The 18,061-nt window shown below is 47.4% G+C and overlaps 1 protein-coding gene across 2 annotated transcripts in view; it reads right to left on the reverse strand.

The window, feature by feature from the left end:
* FAM234B (family with sequence similarity 234 member B) overlaps positions 1-18,061 on the reverse strand; it is a 32,213-nt gene that overhangs the window by 3,002 nt on the left and 11,150 nt on the right. For both annotated transcript variants that reach the window (XM_045829707.1, XM_045829709.1), the window contains exons 3-12: positions 16,894-16,992; positions 13,515-13,703; positions 10,943-11,073; positions 7,257-7,404; positions 6,772-6,913; positions 5,626-5,769; positions 5,378-5,459; positions 2,499-2,654; positions 1,755-1,872; positions 91-311 (exon numbers count right to left, since the gene is read on the reverse strand). In XM_045829707.1, coding sequence (XP_045685663.1) covers positions 91-311; positions 1,755-1,872; positions 2,499-2,654; positions 5,378-5,459; positions 5,626-5,769; positions 6,772-6,913; positions 7,257-7,404; positions 10,943-11,073; positions 13,515-13,703; positions 16,894-16,992 — 1,430 coding nt within the window. The remainder of the gene's footprint in view (positions 1-90; positions 312-1,754; positions 1,873-2,498; positions 2,655-5,377; positions 5,460-5,625; positions 5,770-6,771; positions 6,914-7,256; positions 7,405-10,942; positions 11,074-13,514; positions 13,704-16,893; positions 16,993-18,061) is intronic.

Raw genomic sequence — 18,061 nt, forward strand, 5'->3', positions numbered from 1 at the left:
CTCTCTCTCTTCTAAAGAACAATGTTGGAGTTGGTAGAATTTGTCATAAACCCTCAATAGTAACCAAATATTTGTGTCAGAGCTATTCACCTGTGAGGGAGAATCAACAAACTTGATTCGAGAGAGGAATCTTCGCAGCTCCCCACGGCCAATTTTGGGGGTGGTCTCCTTTAGCTGGACCATCTGGCCCTCCATCAGTGCCCACCGTAGACTAAGCTTGCTGACCACCAGGGGTGCTGGGTGGCCTTTGGAGCTTGGCCCCGTTGTCCTGGTAACATAAAAGGCATCTTTCCAGAGGTCGTTAATTCCAACTGAGGAAGGACAAAAACAAGAACAGCTAATAAGGACAGAAGACTTCCACTAACAGTACAGTGGTTTGGTTCAGCAACTAGATTCATTAGTTCATTTACTCCTTCATAATTCATATAAGAAGTTTACTGAGCACCCAACAGATGCAAGGCACTGAGCTCAACTGTCGGTGCACGGCGGTGAAGGACTGGGTGCCAGCATAGCAGTGCATTCTTCTGGGTCTTTGTACCATTTCTTCTCTGAAGCTGTTTCTAAGAAAGCTCCAGATCAGGAAGCCAGAGGCTATGCCAGCTATGGTGACAAGTGGGCACGACTAGAATTTCTAGACTGTCGGTATGTGGTCACATAGGCTGTTACCCTAGTGTTTATTTTGCCTCATCTTTAAAACAGGTGTTGTAATAAAAACGGTCTTGATTCTTAATTACCACTATTAAATGTTCACCAAATGACAATATTTTATGCTGATATTGAATAGTTCATTTAGACCCAATCACGGGGCTCTGCAAGCTGACATCCCTGGCCCCGCACCGCACACAAAGCCAGTGGGTAGGCGTGCTACATGTTCCCAAAAAACTGAGAAAGCATTAGCTTCAACTTTAAGGCAAATAAGTTTGTAAGGAGAGAGCAAGTCTTTGAATGGCAAGAGAATGTGGAAAGATGAAAAGGACCATGCTGGTCTGGTGTTCCCCAAACTCTCCCGGCAGGAACAGCAGATCCCCACGGCCAGCCTGAGGCAAAGCACCTGTGAGGCCGGGCCCACCGGACACTTCCCACCTAGCAGGCAGCAGTGGCTGAGTTCCCAGGGTTTCAGGTTTCCAGAATTACAAGGTCCCTAATACAGGATCCCAACTTTGCTATGTGGTATTTTTTAGATACATACATAAAGTAGAAGAATACTTCCTCAATGTTAATAGCAGTGCTGAGTGGTCAGAGTATGGGCCATTTTTCTTGTTTCCTTTGACATTTCTGCCATGTCTATGCAATGGGCATGTTTCCTTTTACTGGCCAAAGGGAAGTGTCCTAAACCAATGCCCTCAGAAAACATTCTAAGCCTCAAGCTCCTACAGGGTCAAGAGACTATTCTTATTTGTATTCACAGCCCCTGGTGCTGTGCCTGGCACACCACTGATGCTCAACAAACACCTGCTGAGTGCATGACGCATGAGTCATCGCCCCTTAGAAGCCTTCAGGAATGGGACCGCACTTTCCCCTCAGCATGCCGCAGATTTCAAGGGTATCAAGGGTACGGGTCCTCACCCGCTGAGCCTGGTGTTCTTCCCAAGAGAACGCTCTGCCAATGGGCCGGGGCACCGGGGACACCAGGGAAAACAAAAGTGGCTCAGCACACCCCCTGCTGTCACCTGAAAGCACACCTCTGTCCCTTGCTGGGACAGTGGTGTTCTCACACTCAGCCAGCACGGACTCCCACCGTCGCCAGGACTCACCCTCTGAGGCTGTGACTGTGCCCGTGGCATTGGCCAGATCCAGAAGAATGGAGGGGAATGCTGGATGCAGGAGGTAAAGGTGGTGAAGGCTGGATGGCTCTGTTCCTAGGATGACATCCTGACGAGGAGAAGCAAAAAGGAAAAGCAAAGGTCACTCTGCATTCCCGCACGCAATGGCCCTTGGATGAAGAGGGCAGAGGAGACCATGGAGTTTACTCATTCCTCTCAGATGCTAAGACCTGACCCCAATTACAAGGAGAGAGAAACTCGCAGATACAAGAGACATATTTCAAAGAGTTCAAAACACTGACTAATCACTAACTTCATCAAACCACAAGTTAGAAAACGCTTCTCAAAGCCCAGGCTCGCCCTGCATGAAACCTTTCCGGCCCATTCCAGACCAGTCATAACATTTCCTCTTCAACAGCGGCGGCACCCGTGAAGCACCTGCAAATGTGTCCCTAGGGTCTCGAGAGGACGCTCTGCCCTTCATCGAGCTTTGCACTGCTGTAGCCAGTAGCCCAGGGGCTGCTGTCGGCTTTCACACCGCTTGGCAGAAAGGTACAGGCGCTAAGCAGAGCTCAGGGGGAAGAGTTTCCTGCTCTGCCCACTCGAAGGCTGCTTTGTTCCACCCATAACCACTTGGAAGTGTGGCTGATCTGATAAAACCTCCAGAGCCAGTCAGCCCCGCAGGGGAGCTGCCATCTGACAAAGTGGCAAAGGGACCCTCCCAGGCTCACTCACGGAACTGGGAGATGCGGCCAACAGCCCCTCAGCCCAAAAGAGGAAGACAGACTTCTGGTCTGAAGTAACTGCTGAGGTGGTTGGCGTGTGTTTCATCTGACAGGGAACACTGTGATTCCAAGCAACGGAGCCGGAGTGCCCGTCCACCACCATTATCTGTAAAGAGAAGACAGTGGGTACAGCCCATCCTCCGCAGGGCCGCAGGCCAAGTAAACACCACACACACAGAGATCCAAGTAACATGTATTAACAGGTTGACCTTATTAGATGTGAACAAATCAGGTGTTCAGAAAGCTTTTTAGTAACAACTAAGAACCAGGACCCAACTTTCTCCAGCCCTTATTCCCACTCCATAGACTTCAGAGGACCACAGAATTCTCAGGTGGGAAGGGGATAGTATAAAGCATCTAGTCCACCTCTCATTTCACAGACGAGAAAATGAAGGCTCAGAGATGGGCGGTAACCTAGATTGCTCGGAGTTGCCCTTGGACAGAGAGCCAGTCCGCAGTGGTGGTGCTGAAACCAGATGCCAGGAGCAGCGCCTCATCCCTGCCACCCCCCTCCCCCCGCAGCAATGCCCACTCCCACACTCTGGGCTAAGAGCTGTCTGTGTTTGACTGAGGGTATCATGGCATATGTAGCTCAGCCCAAGGGTAGTCTCAAATTTAAAAGACCACAGTCTGTCCTGGCTGGTGTAGCTCAGTGGACTGAGCATGGGCTGCGAACCAAAGTGTCACAGGTTCGATTCCCAGTCAGGCCACATACCTGGGTTGCAGGCCGTGGCCCTCAGCAACCGCACATTGATGTTTCTCTCCTTCTCTCTCTCTCTCTCCCCCTCTCTCTCTCTCTCTCTCTCTCTCTCTCTCTCCCTTCTCTAAAAATAAATAAAATCTTAAAAAAAAAATCTTTAAAAAAAAAAAGACCACAGTGTAAACAGGCAAAAAACAAATTAAGAGAAAATCTGCTCCTTTGTTGGATCTCTCAAAGGATAATTAAAGAAACTGAGTGCATTATCCTCGGCAGCATTTATATCTCCTTTCACCCCAAACTCCTCACAGCCTGTCTGACAAAACCCCCCAGGAACTCCCCGGTCTCCCTCCAGCCCCCGTGTCTTTCTCCCCCGTGTCTCTGCTCTCCAGTGTGTGAAAGGACTGCACCTCTGTCTACAATCCCTGCCCTACTCTTCCAGCCTCTCCAGTCCTGCCCTTCTCCGCCCACGCTCAGACTCTGCCTCACACAGGCCTCAGAACCACCCCTCTGAGACAAACCCCTCTGAGCAGTCACAGAGGGAGCAGGCTAGCAGTCCAGGATTCCTTCTGACAGTCCTGGGAAGAAAACAAGTCTAAAGACATTGCACTAAACAATCTTATCCAGTCACGCTTATTATTTCATTTAACTGTCACAATAACCTTCTGAAGGTAGTAGGCAGTGTTGTGCCCTGTCTTATGGATGCGGAAGCTGCATGCAGTAGGTGAAGTTATCTGATGTGCCCAACCTCACCAAGTAGTGGAGCCAGGATTAGAACCCAAGTCCTAACCCTCAGCATCTCAGCCCTCAACCAACCTACTATACCTACACTTCTCCCCCAACCCTGCCAGGAATGCCAATGAAAATTCCAATCTCTACCTGAAATTCCTTTGAAAGACAATCAGACATTGTTTCTCTCCTGGACGGCACTGCTAGAAGACTCTCCCTGAAGTGACTCTTATATCACAGGATCTGTCCTCTGCGAGTGACCAAATAACCTGCTACACCCACACCTCATCCAAATTCTGCAGCCTCGCCTTCACGGCCCTCCGTCAGCTAAGCTCATCCTGGTCTCTGGCGGGAATGCCCCTCACCCCATCCTTGTCTGTCCGCTCTGCAAACCTCTTCTCTGCGCCCATGACTCTGCACATCTGACCCCTGAACAACACGAAGTGTCTCGTGACTCCCTTCACTCGATCTGCTCTCCACATTCCAGTGGCACTGTGCGCCTCCTTATAGCACTGACCACGATGTGGCGGAGCTGTGTGCCAATGGGCACCCCAGTGACTACGAGCTATGGCCTGTGGCCTCATCTTCTGGCCGAGTCTCCATGGACAGCACCTGGGTATCCGGCACAGAATTTGGCACACATCAGAGCTGATGATTAACTGTGTGTTGAATTCTCTTTCAGGGAACAGTACGCAATATATAGTTACATATTTTACAGTAAAAACAAACCAAAAAGCTCAGTCAATTATCAAAACGAAATTTTAAAAACTCTAATTCTGCTTGTAATGTTGAAGAAATGAAAATTGTCTGCCCAGCCATTATATCCTCATAATATGCAACCTCATGTAATATCAGAAGGCACTAGTCAGTGTCCTGGGGCCCCACCACACCCCATACCGCTCTGTCTTGGGCCTCTGGTCTTGGGTTCCAGCCCCAGCATGCTGCCCCACCCACCCCCCCTCACAGAAATACAGTTCAACTTTCAAGACCCCGCTCAGCATTCCCTCTTCCAGAAAGCCCTCTCTAACAACGCAGCTACCCTGGATATCCTGCCTTCTCTGAAAATCTCAGATGTGGACGGTGTGTACTGAAAAGGGAGAGTTATTCATGCCTGCCTTTCCCCACCCAGAGGTGTCAGCAAGGCTCCAGTGGCCCAGCCGTAAGTTAGGGCCCAGGAGAAGGTGGCCCTGTGAGGGAAGAAGGTTAGCTAGAAAAGCTCCCAATGCTGCAGATTTTAGCATGAATTTAAGTTTTCATTTCATCCACTCTGCTGGACTTTGAGTCATACTAGAGGAAGGGACCAAATTTTTAGGTTGTTTTTACTTCTCTCAATGCCTCGCACAGGGCTGCACACAAATTATAGTTTATGTAAGTTTTGATTGATTTGAGTCCCGAGGTTTTACCTTTTTCATCCCAACTCCATCCTCCGTCTGCAGAAGGAAGTCTAACACCCGATCGTCAGTGAAATACCCAGGAGTAGGCTGGCTACAAAGGAGAAGAAAGTAAGTGATGGACAGTGAATAAGGAAAAGAGGAAAACAATGAACTCTTTCCCTCCCTTCTGCCTCAGGTCCAGATAGCAAACAATTGTTCCGGGCAGTTTTTATACATGAGAAAGTGGGTCCAAACAGCAGAAGGAGCCCACTGCAAACCTGCGTAGGCCTTGAAGTCTCAAAGTCCAGTACGGTGTGAGAGTCTGCCCCCGAAGCAGGACCAGGGCCTGTCGGGTAGTGATCAGGAGGCTGCTGCCGTTGGAATCTGGTGCCTTCACCATCTGGAACTGCTCAACACCATCACTGAATCACCAAGACCAACAGTTAGTCTCCCACTTAAGTGAGTTTCCTGACCCACAGGCTTGGACTTTCTCTCTTGGTGTATGTCTGTATAGACTCCAGTATTCACCTCCCACCTGGGGGAAGTCTGTCCTTCCAGCTGAGTATCATTTTCCTGACCTTTAGAAACCAAGGATCCCTAGAAAATTCATGCAAGCTCGTAAGGAACTCACAGAAGTGCCACATGCCTCTCACGCTAGATACTCCATGAAAGAAAACAGAGCCAAAAAGAACAGGGGAGGGGGACGGAGACCTGGACAGGAGTCCTGAAAGTGTCAGTAAGCTTGGACAGCAACTCCTGGTACACGCTTTATCAAATCGCTTCTCTGTACGACTGGAACTATTTTATACCACGTCTGCCAGATTCACTGGAGCATGATACTGCCTCAGAAAATGCTAGAAAATGATTTGAAACTTCCAGTATTAAAATAATGAAGACAATTATTACTCAGGTTTAGGGGTAAGTGGGTAAAATCCACTGCATGTGACAGATAAATTACATACTATTAGTTAAGAAATAAACAAGAACAAAAAATAAGATTTCATGGATGACTAGCCTCGCTTCTGCCAACATGATTCTTCAACTTAGAGAACAATGCAGGAAGAGTAGGGCAGACACTTCAGCACAGTGTTACAGACAGTTATTTTAAGTAATTCTGTCTCCCTACCTGGAAGCCCTCCAGCCTCGCCCTGCCCCACCGACTCAGAACCTAAACAAATATTCCTCCTTGCAATCTGCGTGCAAAGGGACCACAACACACATCACAGTCACTAACACGTGGACATCAACACATCATATTATCAAGAAAAGAAAATTTCTCACTCACGTTAACCAGACCAGAAAATGGCATATTAAGGCTATCGCTGTTTCTTCCCAAAACTCTGCCCACACATTCATCAGCCCAACCAAACTCAGAGACTCCATGGCACATGACAGCTTGGGAGACCCCAATGACAAGGCCCTACCTGTAAATGTCAATCAGTTCAGACAGGTTGACAGATCTTCGCTTCTCCCACTCCGGCTCTTCTATCTGCAGAGAAGGTGGTGAGCTGTCCCGATTTTGGGCCTGAACAAAAATGTCCCGCAGGGCGACAGCTTGGATATTTCCTAGCACCACAGGAAGAGCCAACACTGAGAAGTTGAATTTGATAGAACTCTCCCAGGACGAGGGCCTGTCTAACACAGCCCACCCAGACTGGTCCAACACGGAGTGAACCAGGAAGTGATTCAGCAGATGCTAAACAAAGAGTCTTCTCTTCACAGAAGGCAGCAAGGGAAAGCAGAATTAATAACCTGCAGTGGGTGGGGGCAGGGAGCAGTCCCCACTATAGGAAGGAAGGAAAGGGCTGGTGTCAGCAATTCCCGAGCCTTCACCCTGTCTCCCAAAAGACACCTGATCACATACATACAGCAGTGGGGAGCAGTGGCAGAAACCAGCCTTGCTTCTTACCAAATCCAAACAGGATGTAGACAGCTCCATTTGCGGTGATGTAAACCTGAGGACCGATCAGATTCCCCTCTCCCACAATGCTGTACTTCACAGGTCGGCCTACTGGACTCCCTGTCCGGCCAGCGACCAGCAGAAAGCACAAATCTTGCTGAAGAATTGAAAGAAGGGCATCCAGTCAATAGAAACCCTATCATTTCCTAATCAAATTGTTTCTCTACTCAGTCATTGCTTCCTTGTTAGCTAAGGGTTGGTTCAGAAAGACTTTCCAGCATTGGAAAGCACCAAGCCAAACCTGCTTTACTTTATTTCCCTCTAAATAAGAAAAAGAGGCAACTGTCCCAGCCCCTCATTAAGGTACCTGCAAAGGGCATCTTTACTGCAGCTCAGGCAGTTGCTCTGAAGCACAGCTGTGGCTGATGAACAGTCACCTGAGCCCAGAATTGTAGCCCAGAGCTAAACACAAGGCAGCTGATCCCTGGGCCTCTATTCTCATACCCAGAAATATCCAGTAATTTAGTGGTCCCAACAAATATCAATGCAGACACTGATCTCCCATCAAAACAGTACATGTCTGGCCTGGCCACTCTCAACCTACTCTGAAGCAAAGACAGCAAACATTTTCTGTGAAAGGCCAGATGGTAAATATGTTAGCCAATAGGTGTGCCAGCCAACAGTTTCTGTAGTAACTACTCTACCGCTGTAGTGTAAAAGTGGCCATTGGTCATACATAAATGAATAGGCTTGTGTTCCAATAAAACTTTATTTACGAAAACAAGCAATAGGACAAATCTAGCATGCAGACCATAGTTTGCCAACCCCTGCCCGAGAGGGTTTTCTCTTGGAAAGAGTGGCTGGCTGGGAAATACAAGGAATGTATTGATACTGTGACTTCAGTAAGGATTCTGACAAAGTTTACCATCCTGAGTTCTTATGGACAAGATAAAGACAAGTGATTTTCCAGAGAAGGAGTCCATGACAATCCAGAGGGAGATTTTTATTGGGATGTCGCAGCAGTCTGCTTTTGTCCCAATCCTACCATCATTCCTATCAAAGACTTGAATGAACAGAATCGAAGCTTATCAAAACACTGAGAGAGATAGCTAATATGCTCTATGACAAACTCAAAATTCAAAAAAGTCTTAGGCTATAAGATGTGTCAAAATCTGGAAGAAATTGGTACATTAGTTAATTGATTAATTAAAAGATGTGGATGTTTTAACTGAGTATGGGCAAAAACTGAATCTTAGAAAGGCTATCACAATCTTTGGCTGCACTAATAGAAATACAGGGTCTATATCAAAAGAAGTAACAATTTCCTTATGTCACCAAAACTGATACTAGAAATAGAAGAGCGTTTTGAAAGAGATATGGACAAACTAGAGCACGAAGGGAAGGAAATCAAAGAAGAGAGGCCTGGACTCCATGTAGCATGAGGAACAGTATGAGAAACTGGGAATATTTAGCCTTTAGAGTAGCAGGCTTAGTGGGACAAGGTTAACGGACAAAGGTCTTCCATGTAGAAAGAAGATTAGATCCATTCAGAGTAGCTCAATGGGGCTGACCCTGAACAATGAATGGGAGCTATGAGAAGGAAGATTTCTCATCAATGACAGAATTTTCTAGACCTGACCAAAAATCAAATGGACTGCTTCACAAACCAGTGACATTCCCACCTGCCTAAGTACTCAAGAAGAGAACAGGTGCTAATGAGCCTGGAGTACTGTGTCAGAAATTAAAGCATGCCATGCTTTAATGTCCCAGGCAACTGTCCCAGCCCCTCATTAAGGTACCTGCAAAGGGCATCTTTACTGCAGAGGGGTTAACCACGTGGCTTTTAAGGCCCCTTCCCACTGATGTTCTAGGCCAGATCAGTTCCTCTAGCCCCACACCAGGTCGGCCGCCCCAAGCCCACCCCACCATAAGCCAGATCTCAAGATGCAATCGCTCTAAGTAATAGACCTAATACACTTCATTTCTTGCGAAGAACGAGCCTTCCGTGTCTGTAGCTGACAGCAAGCAGGTGCCTCGGCTTCTCTGTTGCTGGTGTAGAGGTCAAAAGCAGTCAGTATAAAGATAAAGCTAGTGCTCTAAACCCATCGCTTCTCCAAGATTTTTCAGCACCGTCTATCACTTTGGGGGCAGCATGGAGACTATTCCATATCTGTACACTATTGGGCAAATGAGTAAATTCTCTGAGGCAACTTGGGCTCCTTTTCTGGCAGAGACAGAAGACCAGAGGCGAGGTCGCCCGTTCCTCTGTGAGAGGCTGCCTCACTGTGGGGGGTCTCGAAAGGCCTGAAGCGTCGTCACCCCATCAGCCACCACTGGGCTCTAGGTTATAAACTTGTGCAATGTCTTGCTAACTGTAATTTCTTTCAAAAAGAAACCCCCCACACTTCCCACTTTGGGACCTTCGGAGAATCGCTGCCTGATGGATGTGCCCGTGGAAATCTGCCTTGACCCCATGTTTACTCACAGTGACAGAATAAAAAAGGCTATGTGAATAATTCCAGAATTTTGGTTCAGTCTGCTTCAAAACCAACTGGCCACTTATGGAAAGTGTCATTAAAACTGGCTGGCCTTCCGACACTCCCCTCACCTGCCTTTCCTCTCATCTCACAAATGCCAGCTTCACCTGGGGTCCTAGGGCCTCGCGCCTCAAACTCATGGCTGGGGGCACTTTAAGAGTTCACCGGGCTCTTGGCAGAAAGCCATAAAATACCGATAGATTTAATTCTGTTTTCTAAATAGTAAATACTTGCAGATTTTACAACTCCACTCCACATATGCATTACAAAAATCACAACAGCAAACGCAAGGTCTATTAAAATTAAAATGATCGAATGAGACCAAATGATCTGTATCCACAGTTTTCAACATTTATTCTTCCCAAATTGTTCAATTGTTTCGTCCACACACATCCCCTGGCAGACTCACACTAGGAAGTCTTAGAGAGACTTTCACATAAGCTCCAAGAAAAACTTCAGGAATAAAAACTTAAAATTGAGATAACCAGGTTCACTAATCCCGTTATTCAGGGCGAAAAAACACCTAACAGTTACTCACCTGGGCAGAGGATAATTAGCCCCAGGGAAGCCTGACTTGGGAGCAGAAGGTAAGGACCTGCACCAGAATCGAAGTCTGTGTTGTCGCAGCCTGAACCACAGCTCTCTTTCCTTCGGTCATTTTTGTTATTTCTTGTCAACTTATAATTTTTTCTATATTTGTTTCTATATGTTTTATAAACTTTCTACCAGTCTGTCTTTTGTTTTATAGTTGCAATAAAAGTTAAATATAACAAAACGAGACATACACAGAGGCACTACTCTGGGCACATTGAATATGACAGCTCTGACATTCCCATTGTACATGCAAAGAGGCCTGAGCCCGGGCAGGTGCCTGGCTCACCCAAGGCCACGAAGCTACAAAGTGATAGGGCAACTTCACACATGGCTCTCCCTGGGGGCACAGCCCCACCATGCCGTAGTCAATGGAGCCACAGTGAGACTGCCGGGGAAATGGGTTCAGAATGATCATTTATCCATTTAATTTCACAAGGCAAATTTATTTAAATCTAAGCCCTTATAATAAAAGGTTTCAAGCCACATTTATAATAACAATACTAAAACTAGCTAAAGTTGAAGGATTCTCTATTAGAAACAAAGACCATTGAATATACAGCCTACCTGTGATTCCCCAACAGCCAGAACCACAAGATCCCGAACGCCGTCTTCATCCACGTCCGGCAGCACCACCCCCGGGGCAGCCAGGGTACTGTTGGCTAAGTAGTTCGGGTTTAAAGTCCAGAGAGTCTTCCCTAGGGGAGGACAGATGTGCTGATCACAATTATGGCTTTCTGCCTCTGGAGGAGGCAGCTGCAAAGTCCCCAGGCCAGAAAAAAGAAACTCAGTGGCCAAACAACAGACAGCAACTCCTACTTCCTTTTTCCTTTAGTTCTTACCTTACTAAACAGGGAAGAAGGGAGCAGGGAGTGTGAGCTGAAACCCATAAGTATCTAGCTAACAAATCCATGTAATAATGTCACAGCTTGATTTTTTAGGTAAAATGGAGGCACTAAAGTCTCTCCAGGAGAGAGTGATACCAATAGACAGCCTGTCTGGACACCTGGGAGAGGGCTCAGGGTTGGAAACAGGAGGGGTCGCCAGGGGAGATGGAGCTAGGCCATGGGTATGGAACCTGGGAGCCACTGAGCCAGGCTCCTCGGGACACTGAGGGCATGGTGTGCAGCCAGACAATACCTTTGCAAACCACCCAGGGTCATGACAAGGACATTGGGTCTCGCAGCACTTCTGCAAGACTGCCAGGTCACGTTGGGTGTGGACCATGATGAGTGCTGACCAGAGCTCCTGCTTTGCAGACACTCCAACACTCCGCCCCTGATGCGGAAGTCCGGCTCCTGGCTACAGATGCCCTGCCCCTCCCACTGAGGCCGTCTCAGTGCTGCCTGAAAGGCTGTGCGGCATCCCCGGGGTCTCTTAGGCTTTTAGTTCAGTTGTTCTCTGCCAGTGGGCCCCGAGGGTGGGCAACTTGCTTCATACAGGGACAGGGCATGGGAGGTGTGGAGCTGACAAGAGCACCATGGGAGCTTCACCATCGGCCATGATGCAAACATGAAGAGGCTCTTACACTAGGCACTCACAAGACCAACAAGATAATTGGATGGAGGGAAAATGCACTCCTCCCTGTTCCAGTACCAGATTGAGGGTGGGACTGGAGGAAGGCTGTGCAAAAGAAGCGCAGCAGGGGCTGGGGGTCCTGGACCAAACAGGCCCGTCAGTCTGGCCTGGGGAAAGAAGGGATTGGTTGGAAAGTGAACCTACCCAAAGCACACACAGATTTAGAAGTTAATTGATCATTCCTCAAAAGGACCTGGTCCATCCCACATGCAAAACTAATATAAGGCCAGGGGGAAAAAGAAACTCTCTTGCTCATTGCTCGCTGTTCGGATCTGCACTCAGACAGTGCACTGGCCTGTTCTCTCCGTGGGCCATGTGACCTCAGCAGTCACATGGCCCATGGCCTCCAGGAGGGAGTCTCTGTCTCTCCTGCTGACCTGGTGGAGCATTCACCAGTGTGTTCACCGTGCTCTCTGGCCCAGGAGCCATGAGAACTTGTGGCCCTAGAAGCTGCATGGCCAATGGCAGCAGCAGCTCCACACACAGCCTCCCTCCAGGAAGGAGCCTGAAGCCAGACAGCAGCTGGGAACAAGCTAAGCTACTTGGATGACCACTATGAGCCGCCTTGGGCTCCAAAGTAGGGCAATTTAAAATGAAGCAGGAACTCTGCGCACTGCCTTGTGTGTCGGTCTTGCTCAGGAGGGCTGGGTTTTGTCGGGTTTTGTGGAAGAGATGAGCTTTGAGACGGCAAGGCCTCTGTTCCCCCAGTTTGTTCAGCATCTGAATAAAAAATCTTTCCTTTCTCACCAGTTTCTCTCAAATTCGCCTTTTGGTGGCAGTGGGCAGCCAAACCCCCATTTTTGTTCAGTTACAAGAGGAACCCCCTTGTCTGGGACAGAGGAATTGACCAGTTAGAGGTTATTACAACTATTAAGGAACCCCCTGGGGCAGCCAACCAGAAGACTAATTCTCTCTCCTTACCTGTGTTCACATGAGTAGAAAAATTATAGATTTTTAAGATGACCTCAATTCTAAAGTTAACTCCCATTGAATCATTTTTACTCTGAAGTACCCCATGACCAAACTCCAACCTCTAAAACTGGGAAGGAAAATATTTATTCAGCTCCACTTGAGTCTAAGGTGTTAACGAGCACACCTGCAATACACTTATGACTCTGCAGACAGCCCGCATTACATGCGACTCCTTTTCGTTCCTCGGGTCGTGCATGTCTGAATGCAATGAGAAGATAAAAGGCCAAATCAACAAACCTCGCTTTCTTCACTGACATATTTTTAAGTAGTTAAAGCCCGAGTTTACACTTGGGCCCTACATGTATCAAATACAAAGAGACACTGCTCAGCTGTCTTTCGTGAAAATGACCGAGGAAGGAGGCTACTTGGAAATCAAAGACATTAAGGCAGTTTCTGTTCAGGTTAAACCATGGGTCTAGCACTCAATCTGTTACCCCTCTTTCTGTTGTCTCCCTCAGTAATGCCTTCCAAAGCAGTGGGTGAGATTTTCCACCATGAGAGAGTGGAAAGGTACGTTGCTCACCAGAGTGTTCTAATTTGAGATTAGGGCTCACTGGAGCAGAAACCTTCTGTGGCAAATGATCTTTACCTGATGTCGCGTTGAATGCACTGAACATCTTGTGTGTCCCTGTCACAAGGCAGATGGTCCCGGCCCTGCTTCCTGGCATCAGGTCCAAACACGTAATATCTCGAGCCTCCTCAGGGAGGGGACTGGACCAGAGTGTGCTGCCGTTCATCCCCGAAAGGCACACGAGAATAGCAGTTGGCCTTGAGACACCTAAAAGCACACAAAAGAGAGAAGAAAGCAAAGGAGGCAGAGAAAATAAGAGATGGAGATGAGCAAGAAGCCAGAAAGCCAAAATAAATGGTGGGAAGGCAGCGCCCACACCTGTGTACTCAGCTCCCTCTCATATTTCTGGCAACAAGGTCTGAAAACAGAGTATCTGTCATGTCTGCTAACACATCTCTCGTCCAGGACAAGAGCCATGGACCTCCTCCAGGCTGCCTTATGGAACTCTACTCTCGCACCTCTCCCAACACACTTGTTTCCGTGTCTGTCACCTGAGTGCCACAAAACTGATATCCTTAAGGACAAAGACATTAAGGCATTAATTTCTGTACACTCAGTGCCTTACAAAGCACCTAATAAGTAGCAGCCAATTATTTTCTAAATTAAAAAAGTAGCAAAAAAATCAAGAATATGAAAAGTAGTTATTGAGAACAATAACAAAAAAAAACAGGAGGGGGGAAGGTATGCTCAGAAAAGTGAGGCTAAACTAGAATATTTGCAGAGCAGGGAACAAAATATCTGAATTACAATTGTCACTAGTAAATGATCCCTGAGAGCAGAAAAAAATATTTTAGAAAATAAACCTGCAGATTACATTTAGCAACAATCAGTGGGTCTTCCTGGTTTAGAGTTCATTGGAATCAACTGATTTGGCCCCAGTAAGGACAGAATTCTTGGAAAAACTTAATACCTAGGACCAAGGATAGCTGGTAGAGAATAGCTCACCTCTTCAATGAATAACCCAGGGTCTGACACAAATAATGACCCCTTTTTTATTACAAAATCTTTTATTACAACATCATAGCATGTAATTCTGTAACATAACAATATCACCCTCAAGTATACTATATGATATTTTAGGTGAAATGTTCAACTTAAAACTAAAATTATGACACCCGTATTATTACCCTACCAATGACACTCAAGCAGGCATCACTTCTGCTGGACCTTGCATTTTATGTTAATTAACACAGCAGAACAATAGCCTTCTCTGGTGCCAGCGTTAAGTTCACTTTGAGTGTGGGGTGCTGACCCATCTCACACACTTTCCCCCTCCAGCACACGGTACTGGTGCCTCAGTGCTGCTGATTAAACAGACGACCCACAGACAAGGGAGGAGCAGCAGCTCACTCTTTCAGCCTTGGTTTCCAGAAGCAGTGATACAGGTGACAAATCGTCGTGACAAATCATGGTAACAAATGTCAACTCCCAGACTTCCCAGGAATGCTGTGATTAACGTATTGTGCTTCCTCCCTCAGGGCCCTACAGACTTCTCTGACTCATTTTTTTCTAGATGATAATGGTTTATCCCTTCCCCACCAGTCTGTGACTGCCTGAGGAAAAGACCACACTCATTTCGTTTCACTCAATATAGCCAGCACAGCTCTATGCAAGGACACAGCAGGCATTCAAAACACAGTCACTGAATGAACTGAGCAACAGAACAAACAAATTAAAAAAACACAATCCTTCTCATGCTCAGTAGCACAGATCTTTGAACCCACTGCCTGGAGTTTTGTGCACAGCAGTTTGATACAAGGGTCAAGAACTTGAACTCTCCACAGCCAGATTCCCAGGATTTGGAGCCCAGCTCTATCATTTACCAGCTGGAGATATTGAGCAAGTTCTTTAGCCTCCCTTGTCTCAGTTTCCCCATCTGCAAACAGGGGATAATAATACTAGTCTACTGCATGTGATTGAGCTCAGGGATAAATTCATCCATAATATATGTTATGGACTTACAGTGGTGCATAACACATAGAAAGTACCATATGTTAGCTATGTTGCTCTTTTTACAATCTATGGCCAAATCAGGCTGGTTTGTGACCCATGACCTTGTCATCATGAGTTCCTGATATGTAGCAAGTATGCAAAATACAAAATGACCAAAAAAAAATCTCTAAATATAAAAGTGGATGGGGAAAATGTTTACTTCAAAGGCTACCTAATTGGCCATATGCAGAAAAAATTATTACTCAGGGTCATTCATATAAAAGTCCATTTCTGGTCTGGCGGTCCTCTCTGTAACAGACCTATGCCCAAATTGCTTCCGTACAGTGCACACACCCCAGAAAGGTATTCCTTATAACATCAGAGAGGCATGCAGCCTAAAATTCTCTAAAATGGACCTAGATGGACCTAAAAAGTACTTATCAGGGCATTCTCAGCCTCAAACTTGAAGTGCTATATCAGTTTACAGATTACAGTTCAAACGCACTTTAATGGAGCCTGCGAGAAACCACAGCCCCCGTGGACCTGTGCCACAGATGCAGCCCTTTTTTTCCCAGGTGACACGTGTAATAGCTGGGGTCTCAGGAAACGGCACACTCAATTAGGGCAGGTTGTGAAAGGGTTAATAAAGAGACAAGATGTGGTTAGGGCACAGGGAAACCTCAGAACTGTTACTGTTCCCAGGCCCAGAGGGACAGTGGAGGAAGTGACTACTGGAATCCAGGAAGTTCTGTAAGAGGACTACCTTGACAGGAGCTGCGAGCTGGAGCTGGGATCAAGGACGTAGCCAGGCTGAGGTAACCACAGCATGGAGGGAGCAGAGAAATATACACTCTCTCCTGGCTCCCTTCCTCTCCTCCAGTTCCTTGCCTGTGCTTCCCACTGGCCAAACCCAACTGGAAGTCTGCACGCAAGAGAGACCCTTGACATAACCCACACAGGTGAGCCTTGCCAAGCAGAGAGCAGAGTGGAAAGCAGAGACAAAGGAGTAAACAGGAGTAGTAGGAAAACACCCAACCAGGGTGTACGTGTGAAAGATATATTAGTACGTGAACAAAAGCTTTCTGCTGGGGTGGAGAGGTAGGATCGTCAATATTCAGTGTAACCCAAGAGGCTATGGAACACTGGCTGGGAGGAAACTCCAGAAACCCAAGAACTGACGGTGAGCACCGCAGGTGTGTGGGCAAGGCACTTCCTCTCTGGATCTCGGCTTCTTCACGGGACTGCTGACCACTGAGAGTTCCTTCCAGCTATAGGGCTTATGGTTTCTTGAATGAGCTTTCCTTAAACACAGCAACCTGCTGATAGGGTTTATCTTGTATGACAGGCCCATGGTGACCGATGTAGACCCTCTTCTACAGCACCCCTCGAGATGCCTTCGCTGAGCACCCAGCCCCTCCAATCAACGGGCACCTCCTGTAGCGGCCTCTAGGAGTTGCGTTCTTACCGACTGCACTCGCATTCCTCGAAGTTACAAAGGAGAGAAGTACATCACGCAGGCCATCGCCATTCACGTCGGCCAACTCCAATGGAGACAGGTCCCCACCTGATAAACACAATGTAAAAAAATCCTTAGCAAGTTACCACAAACCAGTTAAAAAAGGAATGAATGCATAGTGCCAGCAGGTCCATAAAAATCAGGCAGACTTTTGGTTCCTAGGTAAGAGAGAGTAGACACGGTTCTGCCGATTCCCCTCACTAAATACAGCTGAACTCCCTGGACTTTATACATAAAACAAATATAAGAAGACTCTGGAAGGTGGTGAGAGGGCAGACCAGCTAGGGACTATGAGACCGAAGGAATGACAAAGTGATGACCCCCTGGTTTTTTTGGGGGGTTTTTTTTGGCCTCAGCTATCCCAGACTAGGTGCTGCAGAAGCTGGCAACCCAGGAATGCCAACAGGTACAGACAAAAAGCCCCTGGAAAAGCTGCTCCCTTAGCCTGGCAAGACAGAAATGTTTTAGATAATAACTGCTCTAGTCCAGCCAAACAACGCAGATAAAACTGAGGCCCCACCCCCACAGCAAAGGCCAAGTGTAGAGCCTAGACTTTCACCCTTGCCGGTGGTAACACGGCACCCCTCCCTCCTCCATCAGGGTCATGTCAGAGAAGGCCAGGTGGGGAGCCTCTAGTTCTAGCCCACCCAGCCCTAATAGTTCTAGCCCACCTAGCCTGCCCTCCCTCCCTAAGGAGGGAGCCCTGGGTCCCCCTTTCTTGCCCCCACCAGGGTGGTGTCAGCACAGGCTTAGGGGACGCCTGGACTTCCATCTCCAGCTGGCAGTGACAACCAGCCCCCACCCCCAAACTGTGGAAACAGAGGGCACCTGCCAAATCTGGAGAGAACTCACACATGGCTGGTGGAAGTGTACCCTGGTACAACCACTGTGGGAAACCTGGTTGAACGTGTACACACCATATGACCCAACAATGTCACTCCTAGGTGTACTCCCTAGAGAAATTCTTATACGCTGCATCAGGAAATATGTACAAGAATCTTCTTAGCAACATTATCTTTTAAACGGAAGCCACCTAAATAAACATTTGTCAACAGTAAAATGGATCAATAAATCATAAGACAGGCCTACCGTGGGAAATCACATGGTGCTGAAAATG

This window comes from Phyllostomus hastatus, unplaced genomic scaffold (genome assembly GCF_019186645.2).
Source record: "Phyllostomus hastatus isolate PE091 unplaced genomic scaffold, TTU_PhHast_1.1 phas_scaffold_93, whole genome shotgun sequence".
Classification (NCBI taxonomy): Eukaryota; Metazoa; Chordata; class Mammalia; order Chiroptera; family Phyllostomidae; genus Phyllostomus; species Phyllostomus hastatus.